The following is a 25,545-nucleotide window of genomic DNA, read 5'->3' on the forward strand; positions in this document are numbered from 1 at the left end:
CTCAAGAGTCTTCTCCAACACCACTGTTCAAAAGCATCAATTCTTCGGCACTCAGCTTTCTTTATAATCCAACACTCACATCCATACATGACTGCTGGAAAAACCATAGCCTTGACTAGATGGACCTTTGTTGGCAGAGTAATGTCTCTGCTTTTTAATATGTTGTCTAGGTTGGTAGAAACTTTTCTTCCAAGGAGTAAGTGTCCTTTAATTTCATGGCTGCAGTCACCATCTGTAGTGATTTTCGAGCCCCCCAAAATAAAGTCTGACAATGTTTCCACTGTTCCCCCATCTATTTGTCATGAAGTAATGGGACCAGATGCCCTGATCTTAGTTTTCTGAATGTTGAGCTTTAAGTCAACTTTTTCACTCTCTTCTTTCACTTTCTTCAAGAGGCTCTTTAGTTCTTCACTTTCTTCCATAAGGGTGGTGTCATCTGGGTATCTGAGGTTATTGATATTTCTCCCAGCAATCTTGATTCCTGCTTGTGCTTCATCTGGCCCAGCATTTCTCATGATGTACTCTGCATATAAGTTAAATAAGCAGGATGACAATATATAGCCTTGACATACTCCTTTCCCGATTTGGAACCAGTCTGTTGTTCCATGTCCAGTTCTAACTGTTGCTTCCTGACCTGCAAACAGATTTCTCAAGAGGTGGGTCAGGTGGTCTGGTATTCCCATCTCTTTAAGAATTTTCCACAGATCAATTTGTTCAATAAATATTTATTGTATTTATATTATATTACCAACATTACTTGGAATGAGGAAGGTGGTGAAATCTCTCTGTGGTAGTCCTCTTTTTGAATATCTGTTTGAATACAGTTTTATACCATTTAATGAATAAATTTATTTTAGATTTATTAATGGAATCAATGTACTCTCATTTACTTTCCAAAATGTTTAATATGTCACAAACTTTATGCTAATACTCATTCTGCATTATTAACACCTCTAGCATGAAATAGTTCAATTTCTATAATATAGTTTAACTGCCTCCCATCAATCTTATTCACAAAGTGATTAATAATTAGCTGCTCTTAGAAGGACATTGTGAAGGAGAAGAGTATGAATTGTCTTCTTTCTCTGCTTTTGCCCTTTGCTGTACCACTCTTCAAAAAGCATTTTTACCATCATGTGACTGATTTTGCAACCCTGTAGGGCCTGTTTTTCAATCAGTGTTAACACAGTCCAAAATACTCCTTGTCTCCAATTTCCTCCTACCTCTAACCTCATTTTCTCAGTGCCTTAAAATCTGAATGGTAATGGATGATTGATAAGCGGTCTTGTATTATGACTCCCTCTTATATTTGCATTTGAAAGCAGATGTGTAAAGTAGAATTCTTAAAATACTCCCTTAAATTTTTTAAATTAAATTTTTATCATTTTGACATTCATTTTTACTATTTTAACTATTTTAAGTGTTCAGTACAGTGATACTAAATACATTTGCCTTGTTGTTCAGCAAGCACCATCCATCTCTAGTACTCTTTGCATCTTGAAAAATTGAAAATTTATACTCATTAAAGACAAACTCCTCAGGACTTCCCTAGTAGTCCAGTGATTAAGACTCCATGCTTACAATGCAGGGGACACAGGTTTGATCCCTGGTCAAGGAACTGATATTCCCCATGCCTCAACGTGCAGACAAAAATGTAAATTAAAAAAAAAAAAAAGACTAACTCCTCATTCCCTTGTCCCTCCAACCCATGGCCACTACTGTTCTACTTTCTCTTTCTATGAGTTTGACTACTTTAGATAACTCATATAAGTCAAATTACAAAATATTGTTCATTTTGTGACATTTCTTTGATTATAATGTCCTCAAATTTCATCCATGTTGTAGATTTTTTTTATACCTTTCTAAAGGTGAATAATATTCCATTGTACACATACACTATTTTTTGTCTACTCATTCATCTGTTGATGAACATTTGGGTTCCTTCCATCTTTTGGTAGAAACATGGATATATGAATATCTCAGTATTTGGGGTATATATCCAAATTCTTTCAAGTGTTTTGAATATAATATAATCAGAAGTAGAATTGCTGGATCACATGGCAGTACAGTTTTTAAATTTTTGAGAAACATTTATCCTGGTTAGTCTGAAAAACTATGCTCTAGACTACTTTATCACATGCCAATTTAAAGGGAAAGAGAAATAGTGACCAGTAGTCATGAACGAGGTTTCAGGATTCTAGTGATTTACAGAAACCTAGAAGAGTTTGGTGCACTGGTATGAAGCATCGCTCCTCGGGTGCCTAGTAAGTAGGAGTCTGAAGGGGATGGTCAAAGCACTACCTGGTGGTCATCTCCTGAATTGCAGCTTGAATTTTTTTTTTTTTTTTTTTAATTTTATGTTATATTGGAGTATAGCTGATTAACAATGTTGTGATAGTTTCAGGGGGACAGCAAAGGAATTCAGCCATACAGGTACTTGTATCCATTCTCCCCCAAGCTCCCATCCCATCCAAGGTGCCACGTATCATTAGGCAGAGTTTCCTGTGCTAGACATAGGTCCTTGTTGGTTATCCATTTTAAATAGAGCAGTGTGTACATGTCCATCCCAAACTCCCTATCGATCTCTCCCCCCCATCCTTCCCCTTTGGCAACCATGAGTTCGTTCTCTATGTCTGTGAGTCTGTTTCTGTTTTGTAAACAAGTTCATGAGTATTCTTCATGTTTCTTTCCTCTTTTGGCTAAAGGGCCAAATCTATAATTATTTAATTAGTCCAATTTGAATAAGTAAAGAACCTATTAAAAGACTGTCTTAAAATATTTCAAAGATTTGAGTAGTAATTTTGCTGCCCTTTCTCTCTCAAAGTTTCTCTGAAAATAATCTATAGGGGAAAAAAGGAAACAGATTTTTGCTATTAGATAGGTCTGTGTTCAAAACTATTAACTCTAAAATTAAGTTTCCAGATAGCTTTGTTTTACTATTTGTAAGACGATTTATTAGTAATGTATCCACAGAGATTAACAAGTCATAGAAGATTAATGACAGTAACCTCTATAGCTACAGAAAAACCATTGGACAAAACTCAGTATCTATTCTTGATTAAGAACTCCCAGCAAATTAATTAAGACTTAAGGGAATTCATTAAGTTAATAAAGGTTCTCTACAACAAATCTACATCAAATACACTTGATAGCAAAAGACTGAATGCTTTCCTTCAAATTTCAGGAATAAGGGAAGAATTTTGACTCTTACCTTTTGTATTGAATATTGTACTATGGGTCCTATAGTTGTCCTATTGAATATTGTACTATAGCCAGTGCAATAAAGCAGGAGAAAGAAACAAAAATCATACATTTTAGAAAAGAATAAGTGAATCTATCTTTAGTCACAGACAGCATAATTATCTGAGCGTCAAATCCAAGGGAATTAACAAAAAAGCTACTAGAAAAAAGAAGAAAGTTAAATAAAGTCAAATATATACCTAACATAGGCTCCAGTCATTCTACTCCCAGATATTGACACAAGAGAAATGAAAGTATAACTATAAAAAATCTTATTCACACATGTTCATAGCAGCTTTGTTTGTAACAGCCACAAACTAGGACTAACCTAAATGTCCATCAGTAAGTGAATAGATAAACATATCTATAGATAAATCACATCTATATGATGGAATACTACTCAGCAATACAAAGGAATAAAACATGATTATAATAACCATGGAATATATATAATTATGCTGAATGAAAGAACCTATCAAAGGCACATATCATACTATTTATTTGAAATTACTGAATATGCAAACTATGAGAGAAATGTTGCTTGAAAATGGGAGTAAAAAGTGAAGAGAGGGCTGAAAGGACTAAAAAGAGACAAGAGGAAACTTTTGGGGTGATGCATTATTCATTATCTTGATTGTGGAGATGGTTTCACGAGTATATACATATGTCAATCTTATTAAGTTAAGGAGGTGCAATTTATTTTAAAGAGAACTATGTATTAATAAAGCCATTAAAATCCAAATATAGCAAATACTTTTCTTCAGTGTTGTACAAGTCTTCTTTTATGACCCCGAAATGCAAAAATACTTCTCCTATATGTACTCATTAGCCTTAAACTATGTTTTTTGAAAATAGAGATAACAACTATCTGTCTCCATGTGCTATACGTTTATTTTCAGTCCTACACCATTACAACCTATTTTGCATCCTTTCTATACACCAGAATTGCCAGCGGATTCTTTACCATCTGAGCCACCAGGGAAACCCACCTACCAGAGAAGGAGTTTGTAACTGATTTTCCAGAATTTCTTTCTGGCGTATTTTTGAGGCAGTTTCTTACTATGTGATTTGGAAGGTGGAGAAGAAAGGAAAGGATATGTGAATCCAAGCAGTATCTGAGCCTGGTTTTTTAAATTTAAATCTGGATTTAGGAAACGATTCATGTGCTGACTCTGGACTCATGAAATTCCTTGATGTGAATCTGAGAAGAGTGAACTCCCAGAAACAGAATGGGCTAAGCTTCCATCTGTGTGTTTAGGGATCTATGGTTACAGGGCTTTACAGAAGGTGAATGCCTATTAGAACTTCATCTTGATACTCCTCAGAGGTTTTGTTTTATAAAATGAACGGTCATAAAGAGAGAGCTAAAGAAGTGCTTGTTTTTGCTGCTGCACTAAGTTACTTTAGTCATGTCCGACTCTTCAAGACCCCTGAGATGGCAGCCCACCAGGCTCCCCCGTCCCTGGGATTCTCCAGGCAAGAACACTGGAGTGGGTTGCCATTTCCTTCTCCAATGCATGAAAGTGAAAAGTGAAAGTGAAGTCACTCAGTCGTGTCCGACTCTTCGAGACCCCATGGACTGTAGCCCACCAGGCTCCTCCGTCCATGGGATCCTCCAGGCAAGAGTACTGGAGTGGGTTGCCATTGCCTTCACTCAAGAAGAGAAGTTTTGAGTATGTACGTAGTCCTGGGAACATCCTGTTGCCCACTGATCTTTGACAACTACCTTGATCTAGGACATCTGTCCCAAATGAAAACTTGTAAACCAACATCAGACTAGCTGCAACCCAACTTCTTTTTTTTTTTTTTAATTTATTTTTATTAGTTGGAGGCTAATTACTTTACAATATTGTAGTGGTTTTTGCCATACATTGACATGAATCAGCCATGGATTTACATGTGTTCCCCATCCCGATCCCCCCTCCCGCCTCCCTCCCCATCCCATCCCTCTGGATCTTCCCAGTGCACCAGCCCTGAGCACTTGTCTCATGCATCCAACCTGCGACCCAACTTCTTGAGGAGCTTTCAAAAATTACAGGTTCATGGGTCTCAACTCTGGATAATGTGATTCATGAAGTTATTGGTGGGCCCAGAATCTGTAATTTTAAGTCATTCACTCATTAATTCTACTTTCAGCTGTCATGTGAATATTGGCTGAGAGGTCTTTAACAATTTCAAAAGCTGGGAAAGAGTGACCTAACTCATGCTCTGAGCTTTTGACACAAATCCACATCTTCAGGGTTTCAAACACTGGGGGAAAATTATTTTGTTAAAGCTTGGCAACAAAATGTGGCAGATAGAATAGAAAGTATCTTTGAGGCTAGATATCAACTAAGAATATACAATGGGATTAGTACTTGTCTGATATACATAGGCCAACCCTTTTATCTTAGAGTCAAGGAAGAAGTAGGAAAATAAGATATTGCTCTTAGATAATTCTACAAGGATTTGATAATTTCAATTATGATATATCTTTTGTTTTCACATTTTAATGATTCTGAAATTCAGGATTATTTGACTATTGATGAGACACTGTGACTTTTTTCCTTGAAAAAAATTTTATTAGAAAGATATCATTTCTTACAAATGATATTATTTTAGGACTGAGAAAATATTTTATTTCAAGCAGCAGTGATTCCACAATCAAAGACCCTTTATTCATTACTTTTTTTTGGTATAGTAAATATTCAGTGAGCATGTAATAAACATCGGTCAGGGCTTCCCTGGTGACTCAGTGGTAAAGAATCTACCTGCCAGTGCAGGAGACTCAGGTTCGATTCCATCCCCTGGGGAAGAAAATGGCAACTCACTTCAGCATTCTTGACTGGGAAATCCCACAGACAAAGGAGTCTAGCAGGCTACAGTCCTTAGGGTTGCAAAAGAGTCAGACATGACTGATTCAGTGACTAAACAACAAATAGTTGTCAGTTGCTCTTCTATAAATTGGGGCACAATGCTGAAAAACAGAGATTCACTCAGTAATGACCTGCTTCTTATTACTTCCTCTGTAAACAGCCACAAACTCTTCTGACAGTCAGTGGATTATAGGTTGGCCCACAATGGATACCAGAGAAGGCAATGGCAACCTACTCCAGTACTCTTGCCTGGAAAATCCCATGGACCGAGGAGCCTGGTGGGCTGCAGTCCATGGGGTTGGGCATGACTGAGGGATTTCACTTTCACTTTTTATGCATGTTTCATGCATTTGAGAAGGAAAGTTTCATGCATTGGAGAAGGAAATGGCAACACACTCCAGTACTCTTACCTGGAAAATCCCATGGATGGAGGAGCCTGGCAGGCTATAGTCCATGGGGTTGCAAAGAGCTGGACACGACTGAGCGACTTCACTTTCTTTCCAGTATACATGCATCAAGCTGCCTGGTGGCTCAGAGGGTAAAACGTCTGTCTGCAATGCGGAAGACCTGTGTTCGATCCCTGGGTCAGGAAGATCCCCTGGAGAAGGAAATGGCAACCAACTCCAGTGTTCTTGCCTGGAGAATCCCATAGACAGAGGAGGCTGGCAGGCTATAGTTCACAGGGTCGCAAAGAGTTGGACACGACTTCACTTTCACTTTCACTTTATTTCATACATGCATCGCATTTTTTTCCCTGTCCACCAGAGGATGCAGTTTCCTAACGCAGACACATTTCCTGTGAGTCTAAACTTCACTGAAACTAAACCTCACTGTGACTTCAACATTTCTTCATGTTAAGAGTCAAGAACGTTCTTCAGGAGACACTCTAGAGATGATCTCTTCTCCAGGATTAGTGGCTGTGATACTCTTCCTGCAGGGTAAGCAAAGCGCCTGTAAAAATTTGGATCCGTTCTTCTGTTATGTCAACAAAAACTTTAAGCGTGATTTTATCCCAGAGTTTTATGCCCAAGATCACAGAGAACTCTCTTGTTTTCCCCTAGGACAAACCCGTGGAGACTCAGTGAGCCAGATGGACGGCCAAGTGACCCTTTTGCAAGGGGCTACCTTGACTGTGAACTGTACTTATTCAGCCACTGGGTACCCCACTCTTTTCTGGTATGTCCAGTATCCTGGAGAAGGTCCAGAACTCCTCCTGAAAGCCACGAAGGTCAACGACAAGAGGACCAACAAAGGTTTTGAAGCCACATACAATGCAAAAACCACCTCCTTCCACTTGGAGAAAGCCTCGGTCCAGGAGTCAGACTCGGCTGTGTACTACTGCGCTCTGGGTGACACAGTGACGGAAACTGCAGGGGGAGCTGAACACAAACTCTGAGCAGCAGCGGGGCCTGGATGCACTGTGGTTCCCACAGAGCCTGTGGTTGTTTGTCTCTTAGTCTCTGGTTGATACTAAAAACGTACAAATGGTTAAAGCATAAGAGTAAGAAGAGAATATTCCCCATACCCAGCTCTTTACTAGTGAAACTGAAAACTCTCTGACACCAAGAGTTCCTTTTCCAGGGTCAAAGTAATTTCAAGGTAAAACCACATAAGCAAAGAAGTGGTGTTTTGCATATTCTTGCAAAGTCCTGCTTCCACAAGTTGTTCCAAGTCACCCAGGTGGGTATTGCTATGCCTCACTATACTTTCAAAGAACCAAAGTGTGCCAGATGAGGTGTGGTCTGCACAATGTCTTCCTGACAGAGCAGGGCATGAGAGGTGATAGGAGAGCCACAGCCTCCAGAAATTATCATTCTTAATAGAGAAAGAAGGGATGAAAGGAGGAGGAACAGAATCTCATACATAATGAAACAGTGGAAAGAGAGGAAAGGATTTTATTCACATTTATCTCTTTATCCCCCTGGAAGTCTAAGAAATTAGAAAGGGTATACGCTTGAAAATACAGAGAGAACAGAAAAGGAGTTAGCAGCGCAGAGTGCTATCAACAGATTTCAGAGGATGAGAAGTGTAAGGAAGAACGAAGACTCGTCTCGTAGAATAGTTGAAGAAGGAACCTAGACCTCGTGTGAGACGCATCAGAATGTGTCCTGAGCACCTGTGCAAAGGTTAAGAAAACACGGCACCAATCATCATTGAATAATTGGGAAAGATGGTGTTGCCCTCATAAGTGCACATGTGTGAGTGTTGAGGGTTTTGGGGAGCACTAAAACAGGAGGCCCGAGTGAGGTCATTTGTAAGCAAAGAATAGCCGTGCTCTCCACAGTTCTTTATGACAAGCAGTGATGACTTTCTATACAGCATACAGAGAAGGCAATGGCAACCCACTCCAGTCCTCTTACCTGGAGACCCCCATGGATGGAGGAGCCTGGTAGGCTACAGTCTATGGGGTTGCGAAGAGTCGGACATGCCTGAGCGACTTCAGTTTCATGCATTGGAGAAGGAAATGGCAACCCACTCCAGCATTCCTGCCTGGAGAATCCCAGGGATGGAGGAGCCTGGTAGGCCGCAGCCTATGGGGTCACACAGAGCTGGACACGACTGAAGTGACTTAGCAGCAGCAGCAGCAGCAGCAAACTCAGCATAAAAGTGGAAGTTAGTCTTTAATGAACTGAGAACAACACAAAAAATTCCCCCAGACTTTGTATGTGCCGTGCTGGGCTTCGTCACTTCAGCTGTGTCCTTCTCTTTGCAACCCCGTGGACTCCTCTGTCCATAGCTCCTCTGCCCCAGGCTCCTCAGTCCTTGGGATTCTCCAGGCACGAATACTGGAGTGGGTTGCCATTTCCTTCTCCAGGGGACCTTCCCAACTCAGGAATCGAGCCCAGGTCAGGTAGATTCTTTACTGTATGAGCCACAGGGAAGACCAATAATATTGGAGAGGGTAGCCTGTCCCTTCTAGAGGGGAACTTTCCGACTGAGGAATCAAACGGGGGTCTTCTGCATTGCAGGGGGATTCTTTACCAGCTGAGCTACCCAAGGTTGTATACTATTAAGCTTTTGACTTTTACTCATTGGTTAGCCTTTCTTTTCTTAAAAATGTTCTGTAAAAATTTTTCCCTTCTTCCCTGTAACCCCTTGCAAACACTGATCTTTTTACTGTCTCCATAGTTTTGCTTCGTCCAGAACATTATATAGTCGGGATCATATGGTGTGTGGCTTTCTCAGACTGGTTTCTTTCACTTGTGTATATGTGTGCTCAGTTACTTCAGTCCTGTCTGACTCTTTGTGACCCTATGGACTGTAGCCATAACAATGGCTATGTAACACTTTTAAAGGTTACTTTCCATTTGCAGTTATTACAAAATATTGGCTATCTTCTCCATGTTATAACAATACATCCTTAAGCCTCTCTTATACCCAACTGTTTGGGTCTCCCACACCCACACCCCTCTACTGGCCCTGCCCCCGCTAAAAACCACCAGTTTGTTCTCTATATCTGTGAGTCTGCTTTTATTGTTATATTCACTAGTTTATTGTGTTTGTTAGATTCTATACACAGATGATATCATACAGTATTTGTCTTTCTCTGACATATTTTACTTAGCATAATGCCCTCCAAGTCCATCCCTGTTGTTGCAAATGGCAAAATTTTGTTCTTTCTAATAAATTAGCATATTTACAGCACAACTTCTATAAATAAGGATTTATTTTGAACTAAAGTAATGAAAAGAAAGCACAAAATGAAACTTGTCAATTTTTTAAGGCATAAATTTCCATGAAATGGCATTTTAAGAGTAAGAGTTTATTTTTAGTCTCCATTCAATCTAGGCAGTGACTTTTTTTTTTTTTTCTGGCGACTTTCTTCATCAGAAAGCATGCAGTGAATGGGACTGGGGTTCTGTGATGCTGCAGTTGTTGGTCTGAAGGGGTCTTTGTTGATGGTTTCAGTCCACTAGGGGGCACTGTAGGCTTTACAAGACATGAAGACATTTTCTGATGATTCCAAAGATGGAACAGTTAAGAGAGGAGCCTAGAGAGCATGGGGAACAGTCAAATTAGAGACAGCAAAGGTGGGGAGAGGGGAACAGTGTTTGTGTGAAGTTCATCTCAGATTTCAGCTTTGTCATTCTATATAAGGTTTGGAAAGCTGTAGCCCTTACCTCTGTATATCCATGGTGAGGATGATTCTCTGAGCAGAGGTAGCGACATAGGGATACTACTGAGTTCTGAGAGCATGGAAGCTCAACAGAAAACACCTGCGTTACCTGTATTCATTTTTAAAATTGTTATGACTGAATTCCCTAAACCCACTGACCCAGAAATGATTCCAATACCCCAGACCTCCTACCTTTTCATATATTTCCTTGAGAGTAGAAAGAACAAGAATAAAAAGAGGAAAAAATAAGGAACAAAAATAGAAGGAAAGGAGAAAGACAACATTGAATTTGAGCAAAAAAGTGTGGCTCAAAGTGTGGCTCAGATCAGAATCAGCTGTGGGTCAAGAGGGTGCCCAAGAGCTGGACAGTAGGAAGGGAGAGGTGGAAATTAAGGCAGATGAACATTATACACATGTCCTGATTTTCAACAACGAAATTCTTATTGGAATCATTTTTGTGCAGAGGCTGACTATATATCTTGGCTTCTAAACGATTTCAAGAATTGTATTTACTTCTGCAATAAACAATGCATGTATCAGATAGTTTTCCTTGATGAGAATTTTCACATAACTGAATTATCAAAATCTCTGCCAAACTATGCAATTTGAAAAGTGGGTCATTCTTCCCTATAATTCCTAAAGGTTCTATGTAATCCATCATGACACAATTCTTCTAGAAATATCATCTACTTTTCCTCACACACTATCCCACAATCTTCTCTTACATATAGTCTTTTAAGAAAAAAAAATTCTTTATGACTATATACATCAGAAATATTGCTTTTACCTCTCTGCAGTGTCCCCCCAAACCTCAATTTTGGAGAAATTGCTGACCTTACTGCAGTCTCACTAGGCCACTCTGGGTGGAGTTTCCTGTTAAGTGAACTGACATACCTCAGATATGAATGGTACTCAGCGATTCTGGTGGAACACACTGATAGTAAGAACAACATTTCTCTGGCCCCAGGACTCTATATCCTTCAGAGTAGGGGCAAAGGCACCTCAGTATCTGGGCAAGGGATCATGAAGAGACAATGGGGAGCCCTGCTGGGGCTTCTGTGGGTCCAGATTTGCTGTGAGTCGGGGTCACCCCAGAGAGGGGGCTGAGGAGAGTCCACAGCCGTCAGTGGGCAGGAGGGGGAGAGATGACCTGGGGATCCTAGATGCTCCTTCATCCTCAGGTGCTTCCTGAGAGGGTTTCCTGGTCTGGAAACCCCATCCGCGACCCCTCAGTGACATCATATGTGTTTGCTTTTCTCTTTCCGAGCAGGGGTGAGAGGAGTGAAGGTGGAGCAGAGCCCTTCAGTCTTGAAGCTCCAGGAAGGAGCCAACTCTACTCTGAGGTGCAATTTTTCTGACACAGTGAGCAGTGTGCAGTGGTTCCAGCAGAATCCCGGAGGCAGCCTCACCACGCTGTTTTCCGTAACTTCAGGGACGAAGCAGAAAGAAAGGCTGAGTTCCACAGTGAATTTTAAGGAACGGTATAGCACCCTACACATCGCAGCCTCCCAGCTGGAAGACGCAGCCACCTACCTCTGTGCGGTGGAGGCACAGTGCTCCCCGGTGATCTGCAGCCTGTGCCCAAACTGCAGCTGCCTCAGCCCCGCCCCTCCGCAGGGCTACACCATGCAAGTACCTTGTTACCTCTTTGGGAGTCCAGATTCATAGTTCAGCACTTTTTTCTTCCGAAGATCAGATCCTTTAGGACTGTCATTTCACTTTTTTTTTTTTTTGCCCTTCTTATCCCAGAAATCTCCCGTGTATATAAAGCTCTAATATGGAGCCATTGTCATAACTGATGTAGATGCCAATATTCAATGTCCTGCTAAAAAAGTCTACTGCTCCTGACAGACAAAATATAAGCTATATATAAATTTCTCTGATGGAAAATGCTTGAAAAAATATATGGTGATCAACAAACAGAAAGAGATGACTCAATTTTTTGGTTAACTGCACGTGTGTGTTCCTTCAAAGTGAAAAGGGAATTAAATGTGTGCAATGTTTTTAAAGTTTGTATTCAGAGTTTTGAGTCCTGGTAATAACAAATATAAGAAAAATAATTTTTTATGTGAAGACAAGGCAGAGACTGGAGCGCTGTGTCTGAAAGCCAAGGAGCACCAAACACTGAGGGCAGCTGCCACAGGCTGAGAGAAAGGCACGGGTCTACAGCGGCTCATCCACAGGTACCGACATTTGGGACTAACCAAGATGTCCTTCAGCAAGTGGATGGATAAGTAAATTGTGGTACATCCAAACAATGGAATATTATTCAGTGTTAAAAAGAAATGGGCTGTCAAGCCATAAAAATACAAAGGAAACTTAAATGCATAATACTAAGTGAAAGAAGTCAATCTAAAAGGCCGCCTACTATATGATTCCAACTATGTGACATTCTGGGAAAGGCAAAATTATAAAGAGAGTGAAAACCACTGATTGCAGGGATTGAGGGGAGTGGAGGGATGAATGGGCAGAGCACAAAGGATGTTTAGGAGTGAAACTACTCTCTGTGATACTATGATGATGAACACGTGCCACTGTACATTTGTGTAAACCCATAGAATGTACAACACCAAGAGTGAATCCTAGTAAACTATAGACTTTGGGCGATTATAATGTGTTAATATGGGCTCATCAGTTGTGAGAAATAGACCAGTCTCGTGTGGAAGTTGATAGCAAGAGAGGTTATGCAAGTGTGGGAGTGAGAGGTATATTGGAAACCTCTGCATCTTCTCTTTAATTTTTCTGTGAACCTAAAATGATCGAAAGTCTCAAAAAATTAGATTCAGATACATGAAACTAATTTGTATGAAGAGTTAAAGCATTTTAGAAAAATGGTGCCACTAGAAACGTTGAAAGTGAAAGTGTTAGTCGCTCCATCCTGTCCTACTCTATGCGAGCCCATGGACTACAGCCTGTCAGGCTCCTCGTTCCACGGAATTCTCTGGGCAAGAATACTGGAGTGGGTTGCCATTTCCTACTCCAAGGGATCTTCCCGACCCAGGGGTCAGACCCAGGGATCGAACTCAGGTCTCCCGCATTGCAGGCAAGTTCTTTACCATCTGAGCCACCAGGGAAGCCACTAGAAACATTACTTAATGAGACTTTACCCTGCTTCTTGCAAAGAAGATGCCAAATTTCCATTTTGCACTGGTTCTAAAAATGACAGGTGATCCCCACCTACACTTGCACGGAGAGACAGAAGCCAGAAAGCAATTTGGTAGCTTTAGAAAGAGTCTCTTGCTTTACCTGTTGGCAACTCAGCGACTTCCTCCGGGTCCTCCAGTCGTGCAGATGGTTTTTCTTTTATTCCTACAAGATGAAATAAGACTTACAGAATGAATCACCAGAAGAACATCTCCTTACCGATTCAGTCACAAAGCCCCTTTGACCTCACTGTCTGTGATGACGCTCACATTCAGTGAGCCCTGCCCCATTTTATGCCATTTTACTCTGGATTTATATTCTCCTTGATCTTATAGGAGAAATGAAATCACAGATAGGGATTCACTCCACGGACCCTACCTCTGCTTCAGAAGAAGACCTAGGGTTAATTAGTGGCAACCACAGCCCTCGAAGACTGCATGAAATGCACAAATGGTGTTGGGGTTCCAGAGTGCAAGGGGTCTCTCCCCACTCTCTCTCATCACTCTACATTGTATATGAGCAGGCCTCAATAAAGATTTGTTCTGCTAAATAGTATAAAAGAATTTAGAGCTAGATGAGCCCTTAGACAGGGTTTAGTTCACCTCATTTTACAAAACAGAAATTAGATCCAAGATGGCAGAATGAAAAATTATATAATTAAAAAATATATCAAATGAGCTAGCAGCAGAAAGTAGAGGATAAGCTGGATATCCTCACCTCCCCCTTAATGTTCTTTTCCTATCTCCTTATTCCAGACCCTTGTTGCTGAGCAAAGAAAAGCTGTCTAATGCAAACTGCAACATTAGATCTCTGCCATTTAGTAATTACATTTTAGGATACATTTCAACTGTTTCTACTGTCAATTCTCTGAGAAAGCAAGGGCCCACTGAAAACCAGGTTAGAGGAGACAGTCTGAGATAACAGGCAGTTGAAATGTCAAATGATCTTCTCTCTGTTACTCTGATCATTGGCTTACAAGTTTCTTTTACAGAGTTTTCCTCCATAACAGGCAAATGAAAATGGTATATTGGCTGAACTTGATAGTTTCATATATATATATATATATATGTTTGCTTGTTTGTTTAGGAGAGTGAATCATGGTGCTTTTATAATTTAAAAATTATATATCAGGCCCATCATTGAATAAAGAGCAACCGCATCTACCTCTTTTCAGCTTATAAACAGTCAAATTCTCTATCTCTATATTCTTACTGTGCATTAGATTACTTCAATCTGAGACATAATTTGTTTGACCTTTGCTGCTTTTATGCATGTCCCTCGTAGGCATAGCCATGAAAAGGACATTTAACCAGAATTCAGTAGTTAGAGATGTGACCACCAGATGGGGGTGCACCTCTGCTGATCAGAATATGTGGAGGGCTCCTTTGAGTGGATTCTGAATGAATAGGCTTAGGGCAGAAGCAGAGCCTTTTTCTTATTGGCTGGGTAGGCAGTGAAAGAAACCACTAGAGAAAAGAAGGGGACACTTGGTAACAGAAGCAGGTCTCCTGGCTGGAGACTGCAGGTCCACAATTGATCTTAAATGGGAAAAACAATGAAGACACCCATTGGAGCTTTAATCACATTCTTATGGCTACAGCTGGACTGTGAGTTGAGGGTTTAAGGGAAACAGTAAAATAAATAAATAAATTAAAAAAAAAAAAAAGAGAAACAGTGTATTAGTAGATATTTGTTAGACACCGAGACTGACTTTATTCAGGTTTCTTCTAGTTATTGTAGAAAAGGGAAAGTAAATTGTGGAACTTAATAATCTGACAACCTTCTCCTTTCTCTGACTTCTACTTTCTCCATAGGTGTCAGTCTTGGAAACGAGGTGGAGCAGAGTCCTTCTACCCTGAGTGTGCAGGAGGGAAACACCGCTGTTATCACCTGCACTTATACAGACACTGCTTCAGAGTATTTCCCTTGGTATAAGCAAGAACCTGGAAAAGGTCCCCAGCTCCTTGTAGCTATTCATTCAAATATGGGTGAAAAAAAAGACCAGAGACTGACTGTTTTCTTGAATAAGACCTCCAAACGTCTCTCCCTGCACATTGCAACCATCCAGCCTGGAGACTCAGCTGCCTACTTCTGTGCAGCAAGGACACAGTGCTGCCCAGGCAGCCACTACCTGTACTCATACTTGTAACGGGCAGCCCCCTTCTCTGGTGCAACCTTCAAAGTAGCATTTGTCATATTGTTTGTCTGCAAGTGGAAACTGATGTGTTAGACAAGCATAGAATAAGAAGGTTAGGTTCAAGATGACCCAGAAAGTATGACACATTTGATGGATAATTGCTGCTTATTGATTTCTTGAAGGGAGTTAGCATTGTTTTGTTTCAAAATTGTAAGATTGCCTTTACATTTGCTACTCAGACTCCTTTTCTCTAAATAACCCCTTGGTATCAATTTATAATCCTTATCATGAATGGATTTTTTTTAATACTGTGTTTTGAAAACAACATTTATTATTTTTCTGATTATATATTGCATGCCAATTATAGGGAAATGTGTGATATCCAATAAATATGATATTGATAATTCTGCAATCACATAATATTGTGAATATTCAGCTTACCTTTTCAATAAATTATTGTTACAGTAGGCTTATAATGTTTTTCACTTACTATTATATGTTGAATTGAGCATTCCCCATTCACATAGTTAATTATCAGTAGATGTTTGTTAAAGAAATAAGAAAGGGTGAATCCTGCAATGCAGGAGACTCTGGTTTGATTCCTGGGTTGGGAAGATCTGCTGGAGAAGGAGTAGGTTACCCACTCCAGTATTCTTGGGCTTCCCTTGTGGCTCAGCTGGTAAAGAATCTGCCTGCAATGTGGGAGAGTTGGAATCAACCCCTGGGTTGAGAAGATTCCCTGGAGAAGGGAAAGGCTACCCACTCCAGTATTGTGGCCTGGAGAATTCCATGGGCTGTATAGTCCATGTGGTTACAAAGAATCAGACACAATGAGCAACTTTCACTTTCATTTTAACAGGCATACATGGTATGTGAACTGTGTTAAAAACCTATAACTACCACTGTATGTATACTTTTTGTAATTTAATGTATCCAAGATAGATTCACATGTTCAGATACTCAGTTAATTTTGTTTTTGCTAATGATTGGTTTAAAAAGGAGTTTAGAATAGTTATTGCATAGACAGCCTGGTATTGTTTCTTTTCAATATTTAAGATAAGATTAATTTAAAACACATTAATTCACATTTGGTATGAGAGTGTTAAAAAAATCTGCTCTGGACATGAAGGCATTTTGAATAGCAAAGGTACTATCAGGAGAACTTTTCACTGAGAAGGGTAACAAAGTTGAATAACCTGAGGGGAAATTAATGTTTTATATTAGTAAATTGATTGGTAGAAAAAGGTGGGTGCTTTAGGTTGGAGAACAATTTGTGCTATGTGTGGTACCATCAGATTTAATGGAGATGCCAGGGCAGGATCTGAAACTTCAATCAGTTTAGCTGAGGCTGTAATTACTTCTAGATAAGAAGGTAAATTCTGTTCAACTTTAAGAGGTAGGCCATTGTAGGTAACAGCTCTCTGCTGTTTGTCCTTGTTGACTAAAAAGATGCACAATGTGAGAGCTGTGAGCTAAGTTTTACTTGGGGCAAAATGAGGACTGCAGCCGGGGAGACCGAAGCTCAGATAGCCCGGAGAGACTGCTCCAAAGAGGTAGTGGGGGAATGTCAACATATAAGATTTTGGCAAAGGGGGAATTCAACACAATCAAGTGTTTACTTTATGAAAGATTTTCTGCTAGTCCCAAGGAGCTCATGTCACCATGAAAGGATTTAGTGCTTTTCTAGATATGAAGAGATGCAAGGATTGGGATCATGAAATCAGTTCCTGAAAATATCTAACTATGTAAAGACATGTTTCACCAGTTTCCCGGGAGCACAGAGTGCCTCACTGTCCAACCTGCATTACCCTCAGAGGGTTTTGAAGGTCAGCAGCTACAGCAGTGCAGGGTTCAGTCTCTGTCGAGGTGGAAGACAAATGCCCTTGCTGTTGTTCAGTTGCTGACAAATACTCTTGGCAAGTGCCAATTTGTAGTTGACACCATGTTGTTTAACCTTAGGCATGGCTTTCCTTTTACATTCTTACACAAATATTATAATCAGTAGTAGTTTCATGATCAACTGTCTTATGGAGGTCTCTTGTGGTATATTCCTTTAGAACTAGGTGCACAGAATATAGAGGCTTTTTCTGGCTCTTTTGGGCTTCCCTGGTGGCTCAGATGGTCAAGAACCTGCCTACAATGCAGGAGACCTGGGTTCAATCCTGGGGTTGGAAAGATCCACTGGAGGAGGGAATGGCTACCCACTCCAGTATTCTTGCCTGGAGAATGACATGGACAGAGGAGCCTGGCAGGTCTGGGGTCACAGAGAGTTGGACCTGACTGAGAGGGTTCCAACTGAATTAATGGTAACAACATAAATTCAAAGGTTTGATAACCTGATGACCAATTATCTAGCATCTATTTGACCTCTCTGAACAGACCTGGGCTGTCAGAACAAATAGAGAAGAGAAAGGGACCACTGTGACAGGACTCCATGTCTGTGAGATTCATTCTAGCTTTCTGTAAAGGGGGATTATCTTTTCTCCTACTATTAGGTCCCAAGTTAGGTAACTGAGCAGATGTGGTGGTGAAGAATTATAGTGATTGCTATATTGATATGTAGGTTGAGAAAGCTGCAGTAATTAACACAAACGGATTTGTCTTCTTTTCATAAAGCAATTTATTTCTATCTTAAATGAAAGAAAGCATATGTAGGTATGAGGATAAAAGATCACTACATCTTTTTTTTTTTTTTTTTTTTTTTAGGTAAACCTTCTCTTTATTTCAAACATAGATAAGTGGAGAGATTTTCCTTTCACCTTGAAATTCAAAAAACTTACTGTGTTAAAAATGTTACTCTCTATTGTTTCATTTTGGGGAGATCCTGAGCATTTAAACCTATTAATATATTCTCAGGTATTTAATAAATTTGGGGAGATTGATTTCATTGATTTTTGCTTTTTTATCATTCTTCTGGAATTTCTATTGTAAGTAGTTTTGATCTTCTTGGACACCTTTCAGATCTCTGAAGAATTATTACCACTATTATTCTTTATTGTTTTTCCTGACTCTGTGGGAGAAGGCGAGGGTGGGATGTTTCAAGAGAACAGCATTGAAACATGTATATTATCTAGGGTGAAACCGATCACTACATCTTATGTTGTTTCCATAATCCATTACATGCAGTATCTTGAAACAAGTCCCATCATAGATGCAACAGCTGAACACAGTAGTTAGTCAAATTATCACTCTTCCTTTCAATATCAAATTTGACTTGTGTTAATTTTCAGATGTAATTGGTATCAACTGAAAATGGGTTTGGGTGGACTCCGGGAGTTGGTGATGGACAGGGAAGCCGGGCGTGCTGTGGTTCATGGGGTCACAAAGAATTGGACCCAACTGAGTGACTGAACTGAACCGAACTGAACTGAAGAGCTGGTTAATGCAAAAGGAAGTTTGGGGTGAGTGAGACACTCACCTGGTCCATAGAGATGTTGACATGAGCCGCATCAACGTGCTACTCCAGGAAACCCCTGTTTCCTGTTGTGGGGCAGCAGCAGCACACACCCAGCAATCCTTCCCTCACCCTGTCAGGCTCATCTCACCTTGCAAAGCCTTGACATTGAAGAAGAAGATATTTTCCATCTAGCGGAGAGCTGAAACATGCTTCTCTCCAGCCTTCTGAAGGTGGTCATGGCTTCACTGTGTTTAGGTAAGGATGGTCCCGGTGGAACTGTACCTCCTCTGTGACCTAAGGACTGGAGGAACAAGCAGTCTTATGGGAACCCTGGGAAGAAGGGGTGGTAGTAGGGTCTAAAATAGGATTTCTTTATTCCACACCACTTATTCCTAAAGTTCTGATTCTTTTTTTTTTTTCCTTTAGGATCCATTATTGCCCAGAAGGTAACTCAAGAACAACAACCACAAGTATTAGTGCAGGAGAAGGAAGCTGTGACCCTGGACTGCAAGTATGACACCAGGGATTCACAGTATAGTTTATTCTGGTACAAGCAGCCCAGCAGTGGGGGGATGATTCTCCTTATTCGTCAGGATTCTCATAACCAGCAAAATGCCACAGAAGGTCGCTACTCATTGAATTTCCAGAAAGCAAGAAAATCTATCACACTTGTCATCTCAGCTTCACAGCTGGAGGACTCTGCAGTGTATTTCTGTGCGCTGAGAGAGAGCCCACAGTGAGACGTGTGGAGGAGGGACCTGCACCAAAACCCAGGGCCCTGCTCCACCTGCCGTAGGGACCAGGGCAGGGAGTTGCCAGCACAGACAGGAAGTGATTACTGTTGCACAGGTATAAGGTTAGAGAGAAGATACTCATTCTACGAAAATAGTTCTCTAGGTTCAGAGGCCATATTCAGAGCCATCATTCATTAAAAAAAATCCTTATCCCTAAAAATTTAGGTTTAAATTATTTATTTATTAAAAATGTAAAATTATGTACTGAGGACAGAAATTAGCCACATAAAATCCTTGCCATGCAGTGATTCATATGAGCTAGAAGAATTGACTAAGGAAATTCAGAAATGTCTGAATTATAAATCAGTAAAAATATGTGTGAATTGTTGGATTTTCATTTCAATTTATTCATGTTTCACCAAAAGTTTTCACTTTTGTCTCAGGTTCAAAGGATTTGTTAACAAAATAAGCCACTTGTTATATACAAATAAATAATATAGATGTTTATTGGAGAATTATCTAGTTTACTTTTAATATATTAGCATTAAACACACTAATATTAAAAGAAAATAGAAAGAGTAGATGATACATCAACAAATTGGGTTTTGACCAACATCCAGACTTGAGAGTTTCCAGCACTGGGAAGTCCCAGGTCACAGCACTTCTGGAGTCCCAGTTATGAAAAGAGTCCTTTCCATGGGTAAGACTTCAAAGATTACAGTTCAGGGCTCTCATTTACAATCGCAGGGCAGTTGCAAACTGATATCATCATCAATCTGTGACCCAGTTGCAGCTCTGGTTTCATGTTAATGCTGTTCATTTAGTCATGTAAAACTTGGAATGTTGCTCCGGCTAGGGGATCCCTCTAGGAGCTCAACAATCTCAAGATTCCTTCCCCATTTTATCCATTGTGCTGGAAGTCTTGCACTCACAGCAGGCAGTTACTCACAGTCAGGGCACTGTCCAGGAAGTTTAGAAGCAAGGTCAGAGGCCTGTTCTGCTTTGTCTCTGAAGCCTAAACAAGACTGGTTATTTAATTTTCCTAGCAAATCATTAAATATTAATTGACTATATGTTATGTTACAGGCATTGTTTTGTCATGAAATCTCTGTGTGATTTTCCTTCTTTTGAATATCATGTTGTTTTTCACCATTTAATAAATTCATTCATTTTAGTTTTGTTAGCTGAGTTAATAGTACCTTTATTTACATTCTAAGGTGCCTACTTTGTGCTAATACTCATTGCTTCTTATTAACACCTCTATCACTGAATGGCTCAATTTCCATAATGTAAGTTTTTCCTGCCTCTCTTCAGTCTTATCCACAAAAAGATCAATAATTAGTGGCTCTTAGAAGGACATTTTGCAAAGTACTGTATGAATTATGTTCTGTCTCTGGTCTTGCCTTTCACTGCACGCTCTTCCAAAAGCATTTTTGCTATCATGTGGCTGATTTTGCACCCTGCTAGGCTCTCTCATTCAATCATTGTTACACAATCCCAAATATTCCTTCTCTGCAACTTCTTCCTTCTAACTTGAATCCCATTTTTGTCAGTGTTTTAAAAGTTGAATGGTAATGGGTGGTTGCTAAGTGATCTTGTATGGTAGCTGCTTCTTATTTTTGTATTTGGAAAGCAATTGTGTAGAGTAGAAATCTTAAAAGGAATGTCTTACATTCTTTACAATAAGTGAGGCTGGAAAAACTGGACAGCTAAATGTAAAAGAATGAAATCAGAACACTCTCTAACATCATACACAAAAATAGACTCAAAATGGTTTAAAGGCCTAAATGTAAGACTGGATACTATAAAACTGTTAGAGGATAACATAGGCAGAACACTCTTTGACATAAATCACACTAGAATCTTTCCTTGGTCTACCTCCTAGAGTAATGAAAATAAAAATAAAAAGAAACAAATGGAACCTAACTAAACTTAAAAGCTTTTGGATAGCAAAGGAAATCATAAACAAAACAGAAAGAAAATTCACAGAGAGAGAAAATATTCACAACCGAATTGACAAGGGATTAGTCTCCAAAATATACAAACAGCTCATGCAGATCCATATTAAAAAAAAACCAAAACAATTCAAATAAAAATGAGGGGACGATCCAATAGACACTTCTCCAAAGAACATGTACAGGTGACCAAGAGGCATATGAAAAGATGCTCAACACCACTAATTACTAGACAAATGCAAATCAAAACTACAATGAGATGTCACTTCACACTGATCTTTGGGCTTCCCTGGTGGCTCAGTTGGTACAAAATCTTGGGCTTCCCTGGTGGCTCAGCTGGCAAAAAATCTGCTTGCAATGTGGGAAACCTGGGTTTGATTCCTGGATTGGGAAGATCCCCTGGAGAAGTGAAAGGCTACCCACTCCAGTACTCTGGCCTGGAAAATTCCATGGACTGTATAGTCCATGGGATCACAAAATGTCGGACATGACTGAGTGACTTTCACTTTCACTCACACTGATCAGAATGGCCATCATCAAAGAATCTACAAGCAATAAATGCTGGAGAAGGTGTGGAGAAAAGAAGAAAAGGGAACACTCCTACACTGTTGGTGGAAATGTAAATTGGTATAGCCACTATGGAGAACAGCATGGAAGCTCCTTAAAAAACTAAAAAGAGTGCTACCATATGACCCAGCAATTCCACTCCTGAGCATAAATCTGGAGAAAACCATAATTTGAAAAAATACATGCACCCTAATGTTCACTGCAGCACTATTTACAATACCAAGGACATGGAAGCAACCTATATGTCTATGGAAAGAATGGATAAAGAAGGTGTGGTACATGTATACTATGCAATATTACTCAGCCATAAAAACAATGAGGTAATGCCATTTGCAGCAACATGGATGGACCTGGAGATTGTCACACTGACTGAAGTCAAACAAAGACAAATATCATATATTACTTATATGTGGAATTTTAAAAAATGGTACAAATGAACCTAATTCCAAAACAGAAGTAGAGCCACAGATATAGGAAACAAATTTATGGTTACCAAGGGGGAAGTAGGGGAGGGATAAATTAGGAGGCTGGGATTGTCATATACACACTACTACATATATAATATAGACAGATAACTAATAAGAAACCTACTGAAGGGCACAGGGAACTCTGCTTAATACTTTGTAAGGACCTACATGGGAATATAATTCTAAACAGACTGGGTGTGCTGTGTGTGCACAACTGATTCACTTTGCTGTACAGCGGAAAATGACACAGTAAATCAACTGTACTCCAGTAAAAGTTAATTTTAAAAAGTCTTAAATTTGTTTAACTCAAAAAATCATACCATCCTAACAGATATTTTTTTTTCCATATTAATAAGTTTAAGTGTATAACACAGTGATCATTTCAGTGGTCATGTATGGATGTGAGAGTTGGACTGTGAAGAAAGCTGAGCACCAAAGAATTGATGCTTTTGAACTGTGGTGCTGGAGAAGACTCTTGAGAGTCCCTTGGACTGCAAGGAGGTCCAACCAGTCCATTCTAAAGGAGATCAGTCCTGGCTGTTCATTGGAAGGACTGATGCTAAAGCTGAAACTCCAATACTTTGGCCACCTCATGCGAAGAGTTGACTCATTGGAAAAGACCCTGATGCTGGGAGGGATTGGGGGCAGGAGGAGAAGGGGACGACAGAGGATGAGATGGCTGGATGGTGTCACTGACTCGATGGACATGAGTTTGAGTAAACTCTGGGAGTTGGTGATGGACAGGGAGGCTTGGCGTGCTGCAATTCATGGGGTCGCAAAGAGTCGGATACGACTGAGTGACTGAACTGAACTGAACTGAATATAGTGATATTAAATATATTTACATTATCATTAAACAGAAACATTATTCATCTCTAGAACTCTTTTCATGTTGAAAAACTGAAAATTTGTACTCATTAAAGAGTAGCTCCCCATTCCCCTGTTCCTCTAGCTCCTGACCACTACTCTTCTACTCTCTCTGAGTTTGACTACTTTAGACATCCTGTAGAAGTGGAATCATGCACCACAGGTCATTTTGTGTCTTATTTCATTTATCATGATGTACTCAAGTTTCATCTATGTTGTCACATGTTTTAGAATTTCTTTCCTTTTTAAGATTGAATAATATTCTAGGGTAAGTATAGATCACATTTCATCTATCCATTCATTTGGTGATATTTGGGTTGCTTCCACTTTTTGACAGAAACATAGATATATAAATATCTCAGTGTTTTGGGCACATACCAAAATTTCAATTTTTTGACATAATTAGAAGTGGAATTCTTGAATCATATGACACTTCTGTTTTTAAATTTTTGAGAAATATTTATCTTAGTTAATTTGAACAGCCATCCTCTAGACTACTTTATCACAAGCCAGTTTCAAGGACTAGAGAAAGCGAGTGATCAGGAGCTGTGAAGGAAATTGTGGTACTCTGGGGGTTCACCTAAACCTAGAAGAATTTGTCATCTTTGTCATAGTGCACTGCTCCTCAGGTGCCTAACAATTGATCTGAAAGGAGTGGCCAAGCCATTACCTGGTGGTCAGCCCCTGAACTGCAGCTTGGATATTCTTTCCAATGTGTTGCTGTCCTCCTCTGGTGAAAGGGTCAAATCTGCGATGATTTAGTCACTTTTTATTGCTCAATGTGCAGAAATAAAGAAGAAAGCGGTTCACAGACTGTACTGTGTGCGTGTGCGCTCTGCTGCTTCAGTCACGTCCAGCCCCCTGTGACCCCGTGGACTGTAGCCTGCCAGGCTCCTCTGTCCAGGGGATTATCCTGGCAAGAATACTGCAGTGGGTTGCCATTTCCTCCTCCAGGGGATCTTCCCAACTCGGGGATCCAACCTGCAGCTTCTGCATTGCAGGTGGGTTCTTTACCTCTGAGCCACCAGGGAAGCCCCTGAAAATGATCAATAGTATAAAAAACAGGGAATCAGGTTTGCTATCAATGAGATTTCTATTCAAAATTATTAGCTTGGCCACAAACTTTCTAGACACTTGTGAGCCTTGTTTCATTATATAAAATGGGAGACTGATATATTCTTTGATATTTTATTGTGGCAAGTTATCAATAGTGTAGTTACAGGGGCTGACAAGTAGCAGTTGATTAATTAATGAGAATAACCTCAATAGATGCAGAAAAAGCATTTGAGAAAATTCAGCATTCATTCGTGTTTAAACACTTCCAGCAAATTAGGACCTAAGGAATTTCCTCAACTTAATAAAAAGCCTCTACAAAAACTACATCAAACATCATACTTGATGGTGAAAGAATGAATGCTTCCCCCCTAATTTCAGCACTAGGGGAAGAATTTTTGCTCTCACTGTTTGTATTTAGTGTTTTACTAGGGATTCTAGCCAGTGTAAAAAGGCAAGAGAAAGAAGCAAAAAAACATAATTTGAAAAGGAAGACATGAACCTGTCTTTAGTCACAGACAGCATAGTTATCTTAGTATAAAATCCAAGGGAATCTATAAAAAACCACTAGAAAAATAAGAAAGTTAAAGTCAAATAAACACCTACCATATGCTCCAGGGATTCCACTTTCAGATATTCACCCAAGAGAAAAATGAAAGCACATGTCTACTAAAAATGTGACACAAAAAAGCTCAAAGCAACTTTGTTTGTAGCAGCCTCCAACTAGAACTAACAGAAATGTTTGCTAATAGGTGACTAGATTAACAAATTGTTTTATATCTATGTAACGGAAGACTTTTCATCAATACAAAGGAATGAACCATTGATACTTACAACCATGAAAGAATCTTAATTATGCTGAGAGAAAGAAAATAGACCAAAGAGTACACATGATTCCATTTATATCGTATAAAATATGCAAACTAGTTCTTGATGGAAGTGCTGCATGAAAATTGGAGTGAGGGGGGAGAGGATTGAGAGAAGATTATAAAGAGATGTGAGGAAACTCTTT

At 39.7% G+C, this 25,545-nt stretch overlaps 3 gene segments (V, D, J or C); all 3 read left to right on the forward strand.

The window, feature by feature from the left end:
• The first annotated feature begins 6,951 nt into the window (after positions 1 to 6,951).
• Positions 6,952 to 7,491, forward strand: LOC122705759. The segment is given in 2 exon segments: positions 6,952 to 7,033; positions 7,157 to 7,491. Coding segments are annotated over 2 exon segments (381 nt in total).
• Positions 7,492 to 11,168: 3,677 nt separating this feature from the next.
• LOC122705761 lies at positions 11,169 to 11,880 on the forward strand. The segment is given in 2 exon segments: positions 11,169 to 11,287; positions 11,483 to 11,880. Coding segments are annotated over 2 exon segments (450 nt in total).
• A 7,145-nt stretch (positions 11,881 to 19,025) lies between these two features.
• Positions 19,026 to 19,630, forward strand: LOC122705762. The segment is given in 2 exon segments: positions 19,026 to 19,145; positions 19,317 to 19,630. Coding segments are annotated over 2 exon segments (363 nt in total).
• Positions 19,631 to 25,545: the final 5,915 nt, after the last annotated feature.

The sequence above is a fragment of the Cervus elaphus genome, chromosome 12 (assembly GCF_910594005.1).
Source record: "Cervus elaphus chromosome 12, mCerEla1.1, whole genome shotgun sequence".
In the NCBI taxonomy this organism is placed as follows: Eukaryota; Metazoa; Chordata; class Mammalia; order Artiodactyla; family Cervidae; genus Cervus; species Cervus elaphus.